The sequence below is a fragment of the Prionailurus bengalensis genome, chromosome B1 (genome assembly GCF_016509475.1).
Source record: "Prionailurus bengalensis isolate Pbe53 chromosome B1, Fcat_Pben_1.1_paternal_pri, whole genome shotgun sequence".
In the NCBI taxonomy this organism is placed as follows: Eukaryota; Metazoa; Chordata; class Mammalia; order Carnivora; family Felidae; genus Prionailurus; species Prionailurus bengalensis.
Window position 1 is genome coordinate 150,188,475 of NC_057344.1, and position 19,617 is coordinate 150,208,091.

Consider the following 19,617-nt stretch of genomic DNA (forward strand, 5'->3'; position numbering starts at 1 on the left):
TCTCTCTCAAAAATAAACATTAAAGGGGCGCCTGGGTGGCGCAGTCGGTTAAGCGCCCGACTTCAGCCAGGTCACGATCTCGCCGCCCGTGAGTTCGAGCCCCGCGTCAGGCTCTGGGCTGATGGCTCAGAGCCTGGAGCCTGTTTCCGATTCTGTGTCTCCCTCTCTCTCTGCCCCTCCCCCGTTCATGCTCTGTCTCTCTCTGTCCCAAAAATAAATAAACATTGAAAAAAAAAAAAAAAATTTAAAAAAAAAAAAAAATAAACATTAAAAAAAATTAAAAGCTTTCTGCCTTCTGCCCCATTTTGCAGCTCTCCACAGGAGAGTGTCCATTTCATGAAGTGTTAAAGTTTGTATCACCTAAATTTACTTCTTTTATCACTTTCTAACAATGCATATTCAGTAAGGACATAACAATAGTTGTAATAACTCAGTTATTTCTAATAAACATATTTAAATCTTAATTACCATTTTCAAAATATAATACCAACTAAACATGTTTTGCTATTTCCTTAAGAAAAAGTACTTGTTCACAACTAAATTAGTTACCTCCAAAATATGAGCCAAGTTAAACTCCTGACTACATAAACCTTTGCCTTTACATCCTATAGGAGATATAAAGACAGTGAACAAGATAAACAAAACATATTGATGTTTAACTTTACTTTAACACTGTTAATTTTTTTGGATCCAAATCAGCCTAGGAATGAGTCCGAAAAAAGAGTGTAATCATCAGAGAGAATAAATTAAAGCTAAAAAACTGTGGAGTTTTAACATTAGTCCCAATTGGCAGCCATTTAGTGCAGATTTAATTATCTACACTAGAATGTATAATTTACCTGCAAATCCAGTCAATTTTAAAAACTCCTCCCAACATTTTAGCATTCATTCCTGCTGGAAGCACCCAATGTATAGGAGATCCTCCATGATGTGACTCTGAAGAAAGTCTTGCAAATCCTAAGGGGATCAAATCACAATAAATAGGTGCCTAATATAAATGATGTTTTTATATATCCAAATTATTTTTATCCTTACCTTGAAATTTTCCACTCTCTCTGACAGAAAATATTAAGATAACACTCCTTGCAGATCTGAATGCAGCATTTAATTTCTTCTCATTTACTGGCAGCGTGGACCAAACACCCTACACAAATAACATAAAGATCACAGACTGAAATTAATGCAAATCTTTCACCACTGCAATTGTATCTGCAAAAGACCAAGGCTACTGATACTGTTGTATTTTAAATTTAAGTAAGCTATAATTAAGAAAGGTCTTACTTATCAGCTGTCAAAATGTGCTAATTTATTAAAAACTCAAGAAAAATACGGAGAAAATTCCCAACCTTAACAAAATCATTAAAGATTTTGGGGGAAGGAGGTCAAATCTTATGAGATAGAATTCTACATAATAGAAACAATCACCTAGAATTATTTTAATTATCACAACGATTTACTGTGGGTAAAAACATGTTTGAAGGTGAATCACAGCATGTACATTTTTCTCCTTAAACTGCTTAATCAAAATAATTAAAAATACTATATTGGTAAATTATAAGTGGAAAATTTCTGTCTGGTTTCTAGCATTTCTCATTTTTCCTATTTAAGTTCAAATTTTTAGACATTAATAGTTTGACTAAAAAAAGCCTCCGTTGTACACAGAGCAAGAACAAAGCTACTAATTTCTAAAGCATTGTAATCTATTACTTGTTCGTGAAAAGATCAAAAGAAATAGCATGGTAAGGTAAGGCAGAAGCTCTAATTCAGTCAGTCTAGTCTTACAACTAGATCTCATTCACACTAAGTGCTTAATTACTTCTGCCTAAATTCACTCTAGCAGAGAAACAGAATAAACTTCCACGGGATAGCTATTTGGTATATTATTCCATCTAGTTTGATGGATAATGACAAATATTAGACAGTAATACTGACAAAATATGGTTTGAAAAATTATTAACTTTCTAAAAATCAGTAGAGGCTATAATGATTCATTTTAAATCAAGAAAAGGAAAATTTTGTAAAGGTGTAACAAATATAGGTATTTTAAAAGAAAATTCGTATCTTACAACATCCTAACAGCAACTGGACATATCTTTTTTGTAAAGCCTTGCTTGGGTGGGCCTTTTAGCTAACTCTTTCTCTTTTCTTCTAAATCCAAGTGATATAAAATAAATAAATAAAATAAGTCCAAGTGATATCACTTCTAAAAATAAAAGAAACTCCCCATAAAAGAATGATTTCTTTTCAACAACATCAAGGTGTAAAACCAGCATCAATATAAAACAAAAAATGGTTGTAGAAACTTTTAAAACGTTACTTCAGTAAGTTAGCATTTGAAAACAGAAACACAAAAATCCAAAAAAAATACTCTTTTACAGTACGAAGTATAAAACATACATAATTCTTCAACATCAAATATTCTGACTTCTAAAATCACCTTCAAGACTGAAAAGAAAACTCAAATTACTATTAGGTCGCTTACATGGCCACAAAGCAGACCTTAAGTGGCAAGTGGGCTGTGGATCTTTAAAGCTCTAATGAAAATCACAGTATACCACTCAAGATACTCAAGTCTACCTTCACACTTAAAACTTTCAAGACTGGGATAGTTTCAACAGAACTGATGCTAATACCTTAGCTTTGGCAAGAGACACATTCTCATGGTTGTTACTCTTTATGAGAAAAAATCTTGCATCCTGTAGGACATATTTGAGTTTACTGGTTTGATCTGAAAAAAAGAAACCCAAACTGATTAATTAACCAGAAGCCATTATCACAGACGTGTAAGCTGTACTAACTGAAATTAGCCCTCTACAACCCAGCTAAACTTTTAAAATTCATAATCACCCATTCAACCTGGAAAGCTAAGCCACAACACATAATAGAGCAAAGCTAAGAAAAGACACCAGCATTCTGCAAGAAGTTAAACCTAATCTAGTGATGTTCCGATATATCAGATTCATATTTAAGTATGAAAAAGGCTACAAATTTTATAGATTTCTTTTCCAAAATCATTCATTTAAATAGACGATTATGCTATTAAAAACATATATACTATCCACGGTGTCCAAAACCATAAAATATCCTGAGATTTTTGTTACTGTTCTAAAAGGTATGCAGTAAGAAGTAAATGTGGAGCTGTCTCTATGTAAAACTACATCATTAATTTTTTCTTTAATGCAATATATCAGAACATTACTACATTAAACCAACTATTAATGGAGAACTAATAAGGCAAAATAATGACTTTATGCAGCATGCAATGAAAACAATTTCAAATTTAAATGATACCTTTTCGGACAGCACGAACGGAAGATGATAATTTCTCATGCTTCTTTTCTGAACCTGTATTTAGCCAAAGTACATTTGTTCAGATTGAGCTTTAATAGAGATAAGACAAAATTTCTACAGTCTTGTCACATAAAGTTCTCATTCAAGACAAATTATTCTTCCTGGCGCACCCACACACACAAAAAAATACTTCTCAATGTGTACGAGTGTTTTGTTTTTTGGGTTGTTTGGATTTTTTAAAAATAATGTATATTTGAACAGTTTCCCACTCAGAAAACTAGTCACTGAATCATCATCTTCCAAGAAAAAAAAAAAAGTGAAATTCCACTTAAGCAGTAACAGAACAGGATTAAAATAATAAGAAAAAGCTTAGTTTTCTCTAGAATTATTACACTGAACATGCCAAAAATCAATACTAATGAACATCAACAAGTTCACACTAAACTACAGCCTCCACACTTTCTACCGCAAATTACATCAGAATCAGTCAGATATGACCACAAATGAAAGTAAAATGAGGATACCTGCATAGGACTCTGATGCAGAGCTTCCACTTCTATCAAAAACAATTGGAGAGATGCCTCTAGCTCTCTTCCTTTCCTTCTTTTTCTCATCTAAAAAGAATTCAAATGAGATTTTTAACAACATTACAAGACAGGTACTCAAACAAGAACGTATCACGTGGCTGGTTTCTGCACAATCTCTAATAGTCATTGCTAATCTCTCCCCTGATCCCTCAATTTCTTCAGAAGGTGTTCCATTTCAAAGGTATCGTTCAAACACAGAAACATGTTTCTCCCACCAACTTAAATTAAAAACACATGGCCATAACTGAGAATGACTTATCCTATATATAAAGGTAGTCCTTTGAATAAAGTTTTCCAAGAGGGGGGGAAATCTGCAAATACAACTTTTGTTTCAGTAAAATATACTGTTTCTTTCTACATATCAGGTACCACTGTTCCAAGTCTCTCTCTAAAAAGTATACTATCATTCTTCATTACAATTCCAACTCTGATTCTTAGGTGTCTGATGAGCCCTAGAACCCAAAGCTTTTCAATGTAAAAAAAATTAATAATAATACACTAGAGTAAGTCGGTGATTGCTTTTCTGGTTGCCACTGCTTGCTCATGTGTCTTCGAGTTCATTCTTCTTGTCCACTTCCTTCTTGGATTACTGGTCTTTTCTTCAAATTCAATTTAAAGTTTATTCCTAAAATCTTACTGATAGCCTATGTATTTCTACTAAAAAGCTAGGAATCTTCAGTGGATCCAAAAAGTTTACATTACCGGTCAGTTAAGAACCATTTTAATTTGGAACTTCATTAAGCTTAAAAACAAAGACCTAAAATGGATTAGGCTCTCCTGTCTCTGTTTATTGGTATTTTAATTATACCATTATAAGCTCTTTTACTTTTCAGCTAGGAAATAAGAAGGAATAAATATGGAGAGAAAATGCACGAATTTATTTGTATAAAAACAGCAGAAAAATGATCAATGATCCCGCATAAAATTTTATATTATAGAATGACTATAAAGAGTTACCTACTTAAAAAGATTTAGCTAAATTATCTCCTTAATCCTCATAACAAACTCATGCAACACTTAAAGCCATTATTCGCATTTATTGAAAAGGAAGCAGAAAAGAGGAGTGGTTAAGCAACATGGCCAGGGTCCCAGTTTCTGGGTGCAGAACCTAGTTCAAATGCAAGTCCTCTTTAAGCCCTGAGCTCTCTTCTTAGGAGCAAACAGAAAAAGTATTTTACTACTGAATGGGGCTTCCAGATCTAACTAGTCTGGAGATGGAAAATCCCAAAGACATTCTAAATTCCTTTTCTTTTAGTTTAAGCATCTTTCCCTTTTTTTATGTTCTGCGGCCTCTCCAAATAGACATAACAATAAGCTTGTGAGTGAGGCTGGTTTTCCTACTGGAGGGCTGAAAGAGAAGAGCAAAGCAGCACATATAAGCACAATTACAAAGCCAAGCCCATTTAAAGCTAGCATCCCTCGGGGGCATAATGGTATCTCAAATAACCAGCTATAGATAAAAGCATTTGTTTCCAGGCTTGCCTGCTTTAAATGATACCCAACTTTCAAAAGTTTTAAGAATCCTTTCCCTCAGGGCAAACTAGAAGACTTCAACTGAACAGACTGAAGCTTTTTAGTATAAAATGGCTGAAAATCTCACCCAAATAGATGAGAGTCAGGAGGTTCAAATCCTAAATCTCTCTCATACATGTCTGTTTTGTTCACTGACTACACATTCCTACATAGTGCCTGGCACTCAGCAGAAACCCAATTCGGTGACTCAATGAATAGGAAATTCACAGAGATTAAAAGTAAAACCTTGTTAAATTTTTATTTAAAAAGTCTAACATGTTTTATCATTTTTTTCTCTTTGAATATGTAGGAGTCTAATAAGCATTATGAACTGATCACTAATGATAATACACCTCTTGCTGCTGCTTAAAAACAATACTTTATGGTTCAATCTCACTAACATGATACAGGAAAAAAGAAAAAAGAGAAGCAGAGTTAAGACCCTGCCCAACTGTTACTTTTTTTTAAGAGAAAGCTTCTAAACTTTTAAAATAAATACCATTAGAAATAACTCCCACTGCTCTTAAGAGTTTATGATCGCCTCTTCCAAGTACTATTTTCAGATCAAAAGAACAATGAAAGTCATCTAACAAATAAACCTTTAATGACCACCAAATGTCACTTTTATAAAGAAGTTACCAAAGATTCTGAGAAAAAAATAAGGTAAAATAAACTAGAATCTAGAAAATTCATGACACAGAAACTAAACTGTGATCCCCCATGTTTAAAAATAGACATCTCCTAATTAGGGAATTCCAAATCCACCCCCATTTTTCTTTCACACATTATGATGAGAAACTACTCCATGATAAAGAATAACTTCCTGCCCACAATACAGTCTCTGAAACATGTCCCACATAAGGGATCTTCCAAAGACAATAGTTCCCTTTAATAAGGAAAGTAAGAATTCCAGGTATCTCTTTTATAATAATAAATCTCTTCTATAAATAGTTTTGGTATCAAGGTTCATGAAACTATTGGTTACCACTGAATTTGAAATGTCTTATCCACAAAAATATGATTATTAAGCTCCTTGATACAGTATCAGCAGCATCTAAGAGCTTATTAAAACTGCAGATTGTTTCAAGTCCTACCCAATTTAAATAAGTCACCTTTGTTTGACTTAAATAAGACATACAAGAAATATTGTTCATAACATGGATACCAAAGATGGCTATAATAAAATATCCTCTACCCCACAGATGTTTCTTACAGTCGTCACAATAAAGGAACAAACATTCATTCATATTGTCAATGCACTTTTTGTTTTCCATCCATTATTATAAATTACAAAAAATACATCATCTCATCAGTTTGCAAAAAGTATAACGGGAGAACAGAATTAAAGATTCTACAAATTTTGGGGCCCCTGGGTGGCTCAGTGGGTTAAGTGTCTGACTTCAGCTCAGGTCATGACCTCACAGTTTGTGAGTATGAGCCCAGAGTTGGGCTCTGTGCTGACAGCTTAGAGCCTGGAGAGCCTGCTTCAGATTCTGTGCCTCCCTCTCTCTGTTCCTCCCCCACTCACACTCTAAGTCTCCAAAAAATAAATAAACCTTAAAAAAAAAAAAAAAAAGATTCTGCAAATTTTTATATCAAACTTAACTTCCCATCAATTCAGTTTAACTCTTTAAATCTCTTAAAATCCTGTCTAAACTCTGAAACCTAGAACTCCAGTAAGCAAAAGGTTGAAAGCACTTCAGTTGCCAATCACTAGAAAATAGCTGGCCATTTGCTCTATCACCTATACAATTTTAAGAATGTGACTTACTAACAATGTACTATCAAAATGATAAAACTCTATTAATAATGAAACTGTAACTATTCTGTAATAACAAAAGAATAGAATTGTTCTTATATTCCAAAGTTTAGTTCATTTAGTATATATAGCAGATCTGGCTGCATTTTGACATAAGACAGTCATGACAGTATGTGTAACCATCATATAATGGCAAGGGTTCTTTTAAGTACCCTGACCTCTCCTTGTTGTACTCTGAATTTTCCCCCAAAAGATGGTCCCCTCTTAGCCTCATGACTGCAACTACCTACCATTCCTATATTTACATCTCATTGATCAGACAGGGATAAAGTGGTAGGACATGTAGTATTGAAGGAATAACCCAAGACAACTCTTAACCAATCTCCCCACAAGAATCTTACACTCTTATTTTCCACCTCTTGTACTTTTACACCAGCCTTTGGGAGACCCTGCAAGTCTGTCAATCCACAGGTACAGAATTGGAAAAACAGTGTGTGTTCCCAAGAGAAAAAGAAAGTTGTTTTGATTTCTACTGCCAAATGACAGAAATCTACAGGTATCAGATATAGAAATACTGTAATGCCAACCAGACAGGTTCCATGTCAGTATCAAGTAGATCAGGTATCAGTGTTTAAACAAACTGCTGACAGGTATGAAAACCTAAGAATTTATAACCTTAAAACCTGAAATACATTTCCATAGAGAAACAATCAGACTTGCATTCATTTAGAATACAATATGAAGTTGGGAAACACATTTACTAAGATATGTAAACCTTACTCAAATGTATTTCTAATACTCAAAGGCATATAATTGTAAAAAAATCATGAGACAGTCTTATTAACATCCCACATCTCTAAATATTTTATAATTCAATTTAAGTATGTTCAAAAATAAAATCAGGTCAATTTTTTTTCTTAAGAGAAACTTATACATACAAAGAGTAGTACCTGATCCATCTGTGCCTGAACCAGATCTGACAGATCCATCTGTGAAGGAAACGGATTCAGAATCAGAGTCGCTAGCTTCACTTCGAGTGTCATAATCATTTCCCTCTTCCTTCTGGTCTCTCTCATCCTGTTCATATTCTTCTTCTTCCTCCTCCTCCTCCTCTTCTTCCTCCTCCTCTTCCTCCTCCTCCTCCTCCTCCTCTTCTCCATCTTCGTCCACTTCTTCATCTTCCTCCGCATCTTCTTCTACCTCTTCATCTTCTTCCACATCTTCCACCCCTTCCTCCTCATTCTCAGTGTTGTTGCCTTGCTCATCAGAAGAACCACTGCTGCCAGTCTCATGGTCAGAGCCATATTCTTCAGAGTTAACTTCTTCCTTAGAAGATTGGCTGGATCTGCTTGCACGTCTATCCACTTCAAGCCCAATTCTCTGATGTTTAAAGAAAAAGGGAATCAGCAGTCATATAACAGATAAAGTCAGACTGAATAAATAGTTCTAATGCCTCAAAAAGAATTGCTTTCTGTTTTATATCTGCAATAACATTTACTACCTCAGAACCATCTGGTGTAGGGGATTTGGTCCTCCTTTCGGGATCCCTTTTCCGGAGACAAGTTTTTTCAGGCTGACTCTTGTAAGGTTCTCTAGAAGCACTGCTTGACAAACGAATCTTCCGATCAGCTTCTAGACGCTTGCTTCTTTCAGATCTTTGATATTCCTCATTTTTATACTCTGCAACTGACTTTCCCTTGGTACTAACTATTCTTTTGTTATTGCTGACAGATGAGCTCAGTGGCTTAGAAATCAACTGTCTTGAATGAAGAGAAGGCTTTTGGCGCTTGATGTCAGTAGATTCCATTCGGTCACTTTTTCTTTTTGATCCTTAAAAATACAATTTAAAGAACACATGTAAGTGTTTTATGTCTTCTATTTATTTCACCAAAGATTAACAGAGAGTATGTATCAGAGAGAAAAAAGAGCTCTTATCTTTAAAATGTCTTCTGAAATATTTTTACTGCAAAGTTAATCATAAAGAAACCATAGTTTGCAAATCTGGAATAAATTCATGTATTTGAGAAATTTCACACGTTTGAAAAGAAATAGATTACTTTTATTCATATTGAACTGGGTACCACAGTTTGTAATGATTGCACACTTTTGGTGTTAACTGACCCCAGGAACAAGAGCAAAAGCAAAGTCACTTTCTTAATAAATTAAATCTCTATTTAAACTTTTTAGGGACACCGGGGCAGCTCAGTTGGGTAAGCATCTGACTCTTGATTTTGGCTCAGGGCACGATCTCACAGTTCATGAGTCTGAGACCATGTCAGGCTCTGAGCAGACAACACTGAACCTGCTTGGATCCTTCTCTCTTCCTCTCTCTCTCTCTCTCTGCCCCTCCCTGGCTCACTCCCTCCCTCTCTCTCAAAATAAATAAAACATTTTTAAAAAATTTTAATTAAAAAAAACCTTATTTTAACAAAAAAATTTAAAATATTGCATACCCTTTTTCTCGTTTTTATCTTGTTCACTCTCTGGATTATACAGTTCATCATCCTGTTCTGGTACTTCAGTCAAAATGTCATCTAGAACATTAAGTTCTCCATCTGAAAGCAGGAAATTAAAAATAGGGAAAAATCATTACCATTAAGCATTTATCTTTGACTATGTTGGGTCTATGTAAATATGGAAACATAACCGTCAAAGATCTTTTATTTCAGGATCAAGACACGACAGTAATTCTATAAAACCATACAAGATAAAGGACATGATACAGAACTCTGGACTACAAAGCCAGGAGTAGTGTACACCCACTCCATAGGGTATGAAAGGACATAGTGGAGTACAAGAGAAAACGTTAAAAACTTCTATATCTGTACTTCAACCTCTAATTTCTCATTTTTGTAACTGCTTTAAAATGTGCATAAAAAATTAGAACAGAAATACTTGTGTGTAACATAAACACACACCTACCAAGGATGGTGAGTACTCCTCACAACCTATTTATTGATTACCAAGAAAAAAATAATTTTACAGTGGAGAAACCTGGCAGATTCTAACTTAACCAAGTAATCAAAATTAACATCACCAGCAGTATGTCAAATCAGTATTACAGACTTGGCATGATGCACTAAGAATAAAACAATTCTGTGATATTCCCAGCCAAAATGCAAACTCTGGGGGTGCCTGGGTGGCTCAGTCGGTTAAGCATCCGACTTCGACTCAGGTCACAATCTTGAGGTCCATGGGTTTTGAGCCGCGCATCGGGCTCTGTGCAGACAGCTCAGAGCCTAGATCCTGCATCTCCCTCTCTTTCTGCTCCTCCCCCTCTCATGCTCTTTCTCTCTCTCAAAAAAAAAAAAATAAATAAATTTAAAAAATGCAAAAAAAATGCAAACTCTGAACCTATACTTAAGGAAACATCAAACTGAAACAAAGGGTCATGAAATAATACCAATCCGCTAATACCAATCCACCAAGAAACTACTCCAGATTAAAAGACTTAAGAGACACAATAACTGAACAAGGCACACGACTGGGAAACTAGTGAAATTTAAATAAGGTCTGTAGAGTATGGTACCACTCTGTTAATTTCCTGATTTTGATACTACTATAGTTAAATTAAAGAAAATCCTATTTCTTAGGAAATACACACTCAAGTATTAGGGACGAAGAAGCACCGTGTCTAAAACTGGCAAACAGTTCAGGAAAAAAGTGTGTCTGCATATGCATATATCCATATATATACACAGAAAGAGAGAAGAGAGAATGAATTCAAGAAAAACGATGTGGTAAAAAGTTAACATTTGTGGAATATAATTCAAAGATAAAAAAATTTTTGTACTATTCATTTATCTATTCTGTCCAAAATATGTCAAAATAACATTAAAAGTAAAAAAAAGTATTGATGTGCTACACAATCAAAAACGTTTGAAACTGCTGGTATCAACTCTAAAAAGTGTAACTTGTTCAGTCAAGAGAACTACTGACTACAATTAACATGCTGAATGATCATGAAAACCTACAACTCAGTTTTGTCACTGCATTCCCATGTATACAACAGGACAAAGTAAGTTCTAAGAAATACATGCAAATATTTACCACCTTAAATTGATTTTTTTTTAAATAATACACTAAAATTAATGGTAAATGCTTTGAACACTTAAGTATTCTGGCGTCAAAAATATCTTTCCAAATTCAAGGTATGGTAAAGAGAAATGTGAACTCATAAACGTTGATGGGTTAGGACAATTACATTTATGGTTCAAGCCAAAAAGCAAAGCCCGTTCAAAAGTATAGCAAGCATGGAGCCACCTGGATGGCTCAATTGGTTAAGCGTCCAACTTCCTCTCAGGTCATAATCTCACAGCTCGAGCCCCACATCGGGCTCTCTGTCAGCACAGATCTCCCCCTTTGGATCCTCTGTCCCCTTCTCTCTCTGCCCCTCCCCCGCACACATGTGTGTGCACACACACTCTAAAATAAACATTTTTTTTTTAATTAAAAAAAAAAAGTATAGCTAGGGTTACTTTTTTATATATATAGCAAGGGTTATTAACCTGACCTGAGGTCTATAAACAATTAAATCAGACTAAAATATCTCCAAAGGGAGACAGAAATCAGTGACTGAAGAGAACTAAAACACAATGTAGGCATGATAGGAAAGTAAGCAAGGTTACTTACGTAGGATACAGGAAAAAGTAACATCTCAGTATTTGGAGTCAAACACAGTTTCTGTGTAAGAACATCAAAAGTGACACTGCCTGGAATGGCATAGCAATTCCTTTCTTTGGGTGGTTAAGAGTATACTTTACTGTTTTTCTAAAATATATACATCATATGAATTTTTATTTACTTCTAGCTCTCTGATCAGTAAAACACTGGATCCAACAGATGTTCACAGAATTAACTATATTTCTGAACAACAATTATCACAACGAAATAAGCAATTAAGTAAACATAGTGCTACACACATCTTTTCATGAAATCACTAATTCCATTAGTAGAAAGAACAACCCAAAAGCCTGAACATTCACCTTAAATTATATACTTTACATGTGCTAAACCTAACACAGAATGAACTGTACAGGTTAATTTAAATCAATATAAATTTCAGGCATGAAATTAGATCATGGTTTCCCTATTAAAAAAAAGGTCATTACTGTTTTAAAAAGCCTTAACAAATAAGTGTATTAATCAAATGTAGAGACTGGTTGCAGTTTTAAAAAGCAGCTACAGGGGCACCTGTGTGGCTCAGTCAGTTGAGCATCCCGCCTCGGCTCAGATCACGAACTCACAGACTGTGACTTCGAGCCCTGCATTGGGCTCTGTGCTGACAGCTCAGAGCCTGGAGGCTGCTTCGGATTCTGTGTCTCCCTCTCTCTCTGCCCCTCCCCTGCTCATGCTGTCTCTCTCTGTCTCAAAAAATAAATAAAAACATTAAAAAAAATTTTTTTTAAGTAGCTACAAATTTTTAACACAACAAATATTAACCAGTGCTTCCTTTTTTTCCCTTTTAACATTTTACCACTTTTACATATATCCTATATACATAAATGAATCACCTAAGGTATGTTTTATCATCCATTACTTCAGATAAAGAAAAGGAAGCTCAAAAGTGCCAGGTGACCAAATTCACTTGTCTAGAAACAGTTGGGGGTACAAGCCTCCAGTTCAGGTTTTCTAAAATCTATAGTTAAATTAGAAGGGAAGTAGTAGTAAAATCTTTAAACAAAATATAAGGGCACAAAAAAAAATGCAAAATATTATTAAAAAGTAATGTGCACTAGATTAATTTCAATTAATGCACCAGAAAGCCCTGTATGAGTGACACTGTAACATCTTGAAATTTACTTTAGGATCAAACACTACATTCTCACTTGATGGTCTACAAATTTTTATGTATTATACTCCGTGACATCAATAATCTAACTGTGGTTTTATCACAGTATTGGCAAACTAAGGCCTGCAGAACAAATTCAGCCTATGGCTTGCTTTTTTTAACCAGTAAGGTAAAAATAAGAATGGTTTCTGCATCTTAAAGGTTGTGTTTTAAAAGGGGGGGGGGGGGACAGACACACACAAAAAAATATGACAAACCCTTCTGTGGCCCACAAAGCCTAAAATGTCATTTATTATATAACCCTTTACAAAATGTTTGCCAACCCCTAATATAAATGACATTTTTTTAACGTTTTTTTGAAAGAGAGAGAGAGAAAGAGAGCACGCGTGAGCGCACACGCACGTGAGGAAGGGCAGAGGAAAAGGGAGAGAGAGAATCCGAAGCAGGTCCCATGCTGTCAGCACAGAGCCCAACACAGGGCTTGAGCTCTCAAACCATGAGTTCATGACCTAAGCCAAAACCAAGAGTCGGACACTTAACTGACTGAGCCACACAGGCGTCCCTAAAATGAACTAATTATAAAGAAAATGAAGATTATTTAAATATTCTCAGAAACTACCACTGCTGAATACTAATCATCACTGGCATATCCTTTTGGGAAAAAAAAATAGTTCTAACATAAAATAACACCCACTAGTTCTCTAGCATGACCTTTAAACTACCTTAACAAATTTAATTTTTATTTTAATTTTTTAAATAAACCTTTAATAAAGAGTTTTAAATCACTCTTTGACCTAAAATTATACACTAATATACTGTATAAATATTCATATACATTCAATTCCTTCATAGTAGCTTGACAGCACCCAACCTAAGAATATTAACACTAAAATGAACAAAGGTTAGTAAATGTCATTAAGAGTTCCATGAACATACAATTCATATACTACAAAAATAACTCATAGAGGTATATACTTCTATGAGATAAAGCACTTCACAATGTTTTTTGAAAAATCTACATAAATACGGTATTTTTTTAAAGCTATTTTAAAAACTCAAAAACTGTTCAAGGTTTCACAACAGAATGAATTTTGTCACAATGAATTAGCTCAAACGAAACAAAATTACTCATTAAACAGTATTTCTATTTACAGCTAAAACTCAAATCCATCCAAAGTTATACCCTAACAACTTGTATGAATCTAGCTCTTGGACACTGTTTTGAAAACTTTAAGGATTTAATATAAAAATCCAGACCTTGCATTTTTTGAACGGACTATTTGGTCATTAGGGATCCAGATTCTCACCTGAAAGCAACCAGCTGGAGCAGTCCTGATAGTCTTCTGTTAAGACACAGAGAGGTAGTAACATGTCAAGGCTTTGCAAGAGACAATCTGGGTTTATGCCGGATGAATACGTGCATTTACAAATACTGCTTGCACACAGACCGTGCTTGCTCTTTTCCTTTTGTTTAACCTAATACCTACAATTAACTATTAAAGAAGTACTTTATCTGCTGGACCCTAGTATGCATAAAAGCCTGCAACTCATGAATAACAATGTTAAATAACTGCAAATAAACTTAATATGCATGATACTTTGTGAAAGAGTAGAAACGGTAAGGAGGACAATCGTACTCAACTCTAGTTGATTAACTGCCTTGACAAAATTCAAGAACCATGTTGTCAGATCTTCCAAATTTTCAAGGATTCCCAAACTCAGATTTTCATGTGGACTTAAATGATGGACTTAAACATTGTCTCAAAAACAACACAAAGCGGCTTGCTGCTAGCTTGACTCCTCTGTAGAAGTGCAATCATCTGTGAATGTTTTGCATTCACAATATATGATGTATATGAACCTCATTATCATCACTGGTGCAAACTAGCACAATCTTAGTTACTGCCACAATTACCAAACTGAGTTTTCCAGGGATATAGGAGGCAAAAGAAAATAAAAACAATCATTGTTTTAAAGCTTGTTCAAAAATTTTCAAGATGTTAGGACTAACAAAACTTCTTTTTTATTGTTTTATTGGGGGATTTTTTTTTAAGTTTATTTATTTTGAGAGTGCGTGAGTGAGGATGCGCATGAGTGAGTACACGCAGGCGTGCATGGGTTAGGGATAGAGAGAGGGAGACCGAGAATCCCAAGCAAGCTCCACACTGTCACACAGAGCCCACTGAAAGAGATCGTGACCCAAGCCGAAATCAAGAACCAGAAACCCAACCTACTGGGCCACCCAGGTACCCCAGTTTGTTTTACATAATCATGGGAAAATGGAAATCTAACTGGCTTTCAAAGTACTTTAACCACCAGAAGGTTAGGTATATAACAAGAATTCCAGAATGCAGCCCACAGAACTGAAGTGACATAACAAAAATCTCACAACTATGCATACAAATGTAGTGCTCTTTCCATTATACCAGAATTACACTTTAATTTTGCAATTCCCGGCCCAGGAAGGCCACAAGCCTTAACTCCAGGGATATCAGTGTAGAAAATTAACCTTTATCTGAGAAAGCAGCCCATTGTTTTGGACCTGGAAACTTCTGGGTCAGGAGATACAAAGTGCTATTTATTTGAGGGTCGGGAACAAAGACCTAGAGTATTTAAAGAAAACTGGCCAGTTAAGTATACTACACATTTTGTTTTACGTCACAGAACACCGAAGTAGATTCTATCTTTTAATTCATTTAATATAGTCTTAGTCGGCTTTGACAATGAAGCAAAATTTCCTGGAACCTACCCTTCTGTTACATTTTACATTAGACCAGTCTCAGTTACTTTGTCATTCAAAACTGTCATTCCTCTAAATGAAGTGTAGAGACTTGCATTTCCCATCACATCCAAATTTTCTGCTCTAAGCATAGTAAGCGTACAATCTGAAGTTTAAGGAGAGTATTTTAAATTTTTTTATCCTATTTCTATTTGGGTAAAACAAACACATTGGGTAATCAAATACATACTCTATGCTTTCTAAAGCCCTAACTAAAGTGAACCAAGAAAGTCAATCTTTTTCTAAGGACTCACTATAAACAGGGCTGAAGTATGTTCATAAAATATGCGTATGTATATATAACTGTGTGTACATATTTATGTGCTCTTGCCTGTGTGACTGTGTGTATACATACACAATTTAAACTGACAAAATCCTTGGCTTTGGATAGCAGAGGCAAATGTCTCATGGTCAGTTATGAACCAAGTCCAACCTTGCAAGTCATTTCTTCAAGGCACTGAGTCATGATTACTGTACGTCAGGAACCTGGTGAGTAAGACAGACCTACTCTTAGCCCTCATGGAGCTTTCCGTTCAGTAATGTAGAAAAACATGTTACTTATGAAAGTGGTAAATCACTTTCCACATTTTGGATAAACTTTTACACTGTTTTTCGGAGAGAACTTCATAAGACCTTAAGAAATAAAACGCATACAAGGTATTTAAAATAGAAAAGATTTGTATTCCTCATAAAGTATTAGTATCATTCAAATCTATTTTTTGGACAAATAATCACCACAGGAATCAGAGGGAGTTGGCAATTTGTCCAGTTATATAGGCTTCAGGTTCTAAATATGGGTATTATAGAAGTATAATAGAAGTTAATGTCTATTTATTACATAGCCAATGTAGAAAGCCCAATAATCCAACGACTCTATAACCAAGTCTTTTAACTGTTCTGTGACCAACAGCAAACGTCTGCAATTTAAATTCATTTCTCATCAAGATTTTACATCATTCATGAAATCATTTAAGGCCTGTGAGAAGTCTAAGATTCTTAGAGGGCTTAAGTTTATAATTTCATAATGTTTTGCATAAGGTAACTACTGACAAATACTTCATTTCCCACTTTTTCTTGCAGAAGTATAAGGAAGAGTGAATTAGGTATTCTAATTCTGGCTATTTTTCTGGCTGTGTAACAATGATAAATAAAGTTAGGTGAGACACCCTGGAACTCAGTTTCTTTATCTGCAAAATGAATTATTCTGGAAATCTTCCCATTACAAAATTAAATAAGCAATTCCAATAGGTTTTATATTTGCTAGCTTTCCCACTAGAGACCATCTTTGAGCTAATCTATAAAGACAAGCACTAATATCAAAGATTTAAGACATATAAACTCCACTATGGGAATTAACTTTTTTTAAAAACTACAAAAATGTGAGTTCTTTCAAAAGTTGGATGACTTCCCTAAGTATTGCTAATAGGTGGCATTACATGTTCTTAAGAACTTTCATCATTAAATCCATCTCTAAAACAATTTTTAAAACATCACCTACTTTCGGGGCGCCTGGGTGGCTCAGTTGGTTAAGTGTCCAACTCTTGATTTTGGATCGGGTCATGATCTCACGGTTCGTGAGATACATGGGCACTTTGGGCTCTGCGTTGAATGACAACGCAAAGCCTGTTTGGGATTCTCTCTCTCTCTCTCTCTCTCTCTCTGTCTCTCAAAATAAATAAACTTAAAAATGACTCTTCTTCCAAAATGCACTTCACTGTATCTACTCTATTACTAATTTAACAACTGTGTTCATTTTAACAATGAATTCTTGAGAAGTACGGACTTTTAACTCATTTTGTATTTGGTTTACCTTACCGATCACAACCAGCACTCACTCCAACACAGAGCTCATAGATTACATTCTGATGCAATCAAATGTCGACTGAATGAATTCTTATTGATTGAAATGATCTATTGTAATAACTAAATTTACTACTAATTAAAAGCAGTCCCTTTTTTGTCACTAACACCTTGCAACCCGACCTTCACATTCTTTTCGTGCTTCTCAAAGGGGTGCATTTTTTAAGACTTAGGTCAAACTACGACAACCTAATCACTGAATTGGTTTAAGATAGCCCCAATTTCTTAAAGATACTTCCACACACTCCAGGCTCCAAGCTTGTCCCTATCCTAGATCAGTTTAATGAAGCATGAAGACTCATCTTTCTCTTAAGGAGAAAAACTAAAGAGATCGTGGGCCTAGTGCAACTTGACTCTAGAATCCATTCGACAAATCCCCACCCCAAGTTGGTTAGCCACACTGAAGAGGAGATCTGTGAGGTATATACAGGGCAGCAGCAGCACCATATTTTTGTTAACTAGAACCTTCCCAAAACAATCATGATAATCTTAAGGTTAGAAAAGACCCTAAAAGCAGCATCTAAACTAGACCACTCTCCAGACAGGTATTGATCCAGGATATACATAAACATCTGTAGCACTTGGGAGGTCGGTTTTTCAAAAGACATGACATCCCTTTCTACCAACATCAGTTTTTCCTATATTTACTGTAACTGTACTACTCCTTCAGCTCTCTATAAATTACACCCATTTATTCCTGGTGGTACCTTCTGGGAGCTAACACAACGTGTTTCTATCAAAATAGTGGCTAGGATTTTTTTTTTTTTTGCCATGTCTAAGTCATATAATTATTGCTTCAAACATCATGTTTTCCAAAATAAGTGTTCGAGGAACCAGAGGGGCAATTCTTGCCACTTTGCCTATTTAACAGGAAGAGCCACAAATTACTTGTAGATATTTCTCGAGATTACTAATCCACCTGTACCACTTCTTAAAAATGCTCACTTACTAGACTACCAGCTTTGGCCGTGGCATTAAGGATTTTCGAAATTTTGCCTAAAAGAAAGGATCGTTCTGAAAATACGCATTACACCCGCATAATCCTACCAGGAAATAAACCCAAGGGCCTGCCACTAAGAACAGGCCCTCTCAGCCGCGCCCAGGACTGCAGAACGGAAAAAGAGAATTAGGATCAAAACACAAAACAAAACAAAACAAAAAAACCCAGGAGAGATGAAGTGCTAGGTGGTTCGGAGATCGAGGACGCAAGAGCAGGCCTAGTCTCTTCCAGCGGGTGCAAGTGTCGAGCTCGGTTGGGACGGATCGGCTCCGCGCGGGGCAGGCTAACCTCCCCAACCCCCACCCCGCAACGACAACCACGGCTCCATCGACCGATTCCCGAGTGTCGCCTCCGCCCGTCACCTTTCTCCGCACTAACCTTTCTCCTCCCGGCTGTCGGCCGCCATTGCTCCCCTCCTGTTTCCGCTGTTGCTGCTGCTGCTGCCGCCGCCGCCGCCGCCGCCGCCGCTTCGACGCGACCCGCGCGGGCGCCGCAGCCGCGGCAGCCGTAGCACGGGCACGTCCGTCAGTCCGTCCGCTGGGCTGCGCGCTTCCCACCTTGGCCTCTACCGCTCACCTTTCTCAACTCACCCTTTTTCTCCTCGCTTCTTCCCTTTCTCCCTTTTCTCCTTTCACTCCAGCCTCTGGCGCCCTAGGCCCGGCCTTCCCGTTGGGGCTTGGGTACGGGAGGGGGTAGGGGGAGGGAAGGGAAACAGATGGCGACGGCGGGCGGCGCTAAAATGGAGCCTGCTTCCTGCTTGAAACAATCCCGCTCCCGAAATGCCCTGCGCTGTTTACGCTTCGTTCCTCCCTGGGACCGTCACAGTGCGGAGAGGGGCGGGAGAAACGCGGGGTGGGCAAGGGAAACGTGATAACGTCAGCACGTCGCTTCGTCTCCCACAGCCCGGATGTCCACGGATTGAGTCTTCTTTTCAGCGATTAGGTCGCCGAAATTACGGTTTATTGAGCACCCCGCAGCGATGCGTACACCCTGGTGGCGCTGTTTTCTCACCTGAAAAGCCTACTGACAGACCTTCCC

General features: G+C 36.4%; 1 protein-coding gene across 8 annotated transcripts in view; it reads right to left on the bottom strand.

The window, feature by feature from the left end:
* Window positions 1-19,359, bottom strand: part of YTHDC1 (YTH domain containing 1) — a 35,780-nt gene extending 16,421 nt beyond the window's left edge. For 2 of the 8 annotated variants that reach the window (XM_043572551.1, XM_043572549.1), the window contains exons 1-10: window positions 18,958-19,329; window positions 14,248-14,283; window positions 9,603-9,704; window positions 8,651-8,979; window positions 8,100-8,529; window positions 3,816-3,905; window positions 3,292-3,345; window positions 2,634-2,728; window positions 1,036-1,144; window positions 840-957 (exon numbers count right to left, since the gene is read on the bottom strand). In XM_043572551.1, coding sequence (XP_043428486.1) covers window positions 840-957; window positions 1,036-1,144; window positions 2,634-2,728; window positions 3,292-3,345; window positions 3,816-3,905; window positions 8,100-8,529; window positions 8,651-8,979; window positions 9,603-9,704; window positions 14,248-14,283; window positions 18,958-18,985 — 1,391 coding nt within the window. In that variant the 5' untranslated portion in view covers window positions 18,986-19,329. Of the gene's footprint in view, window positions 1-839; window positions 958-1,035; window positions 1,145-2,633; window positions 2,729-3,291; window positions 3,346-3,815; window positions 3,906-8,099; window positions 8,530-8,650; window positions 8,980-9,602; window positions 9,705-14,247; window positions 14,284-18,957 lie in introns of all 8 variants that reach the window. The other 6 variants (XM_043572554.1, XM_043572552.1, XM_043572555.1 and 3 more) reach the window with 4 other exon arrangements.
* Window positions 19,360-19,617: the final 258 nt, after the last annotated feature.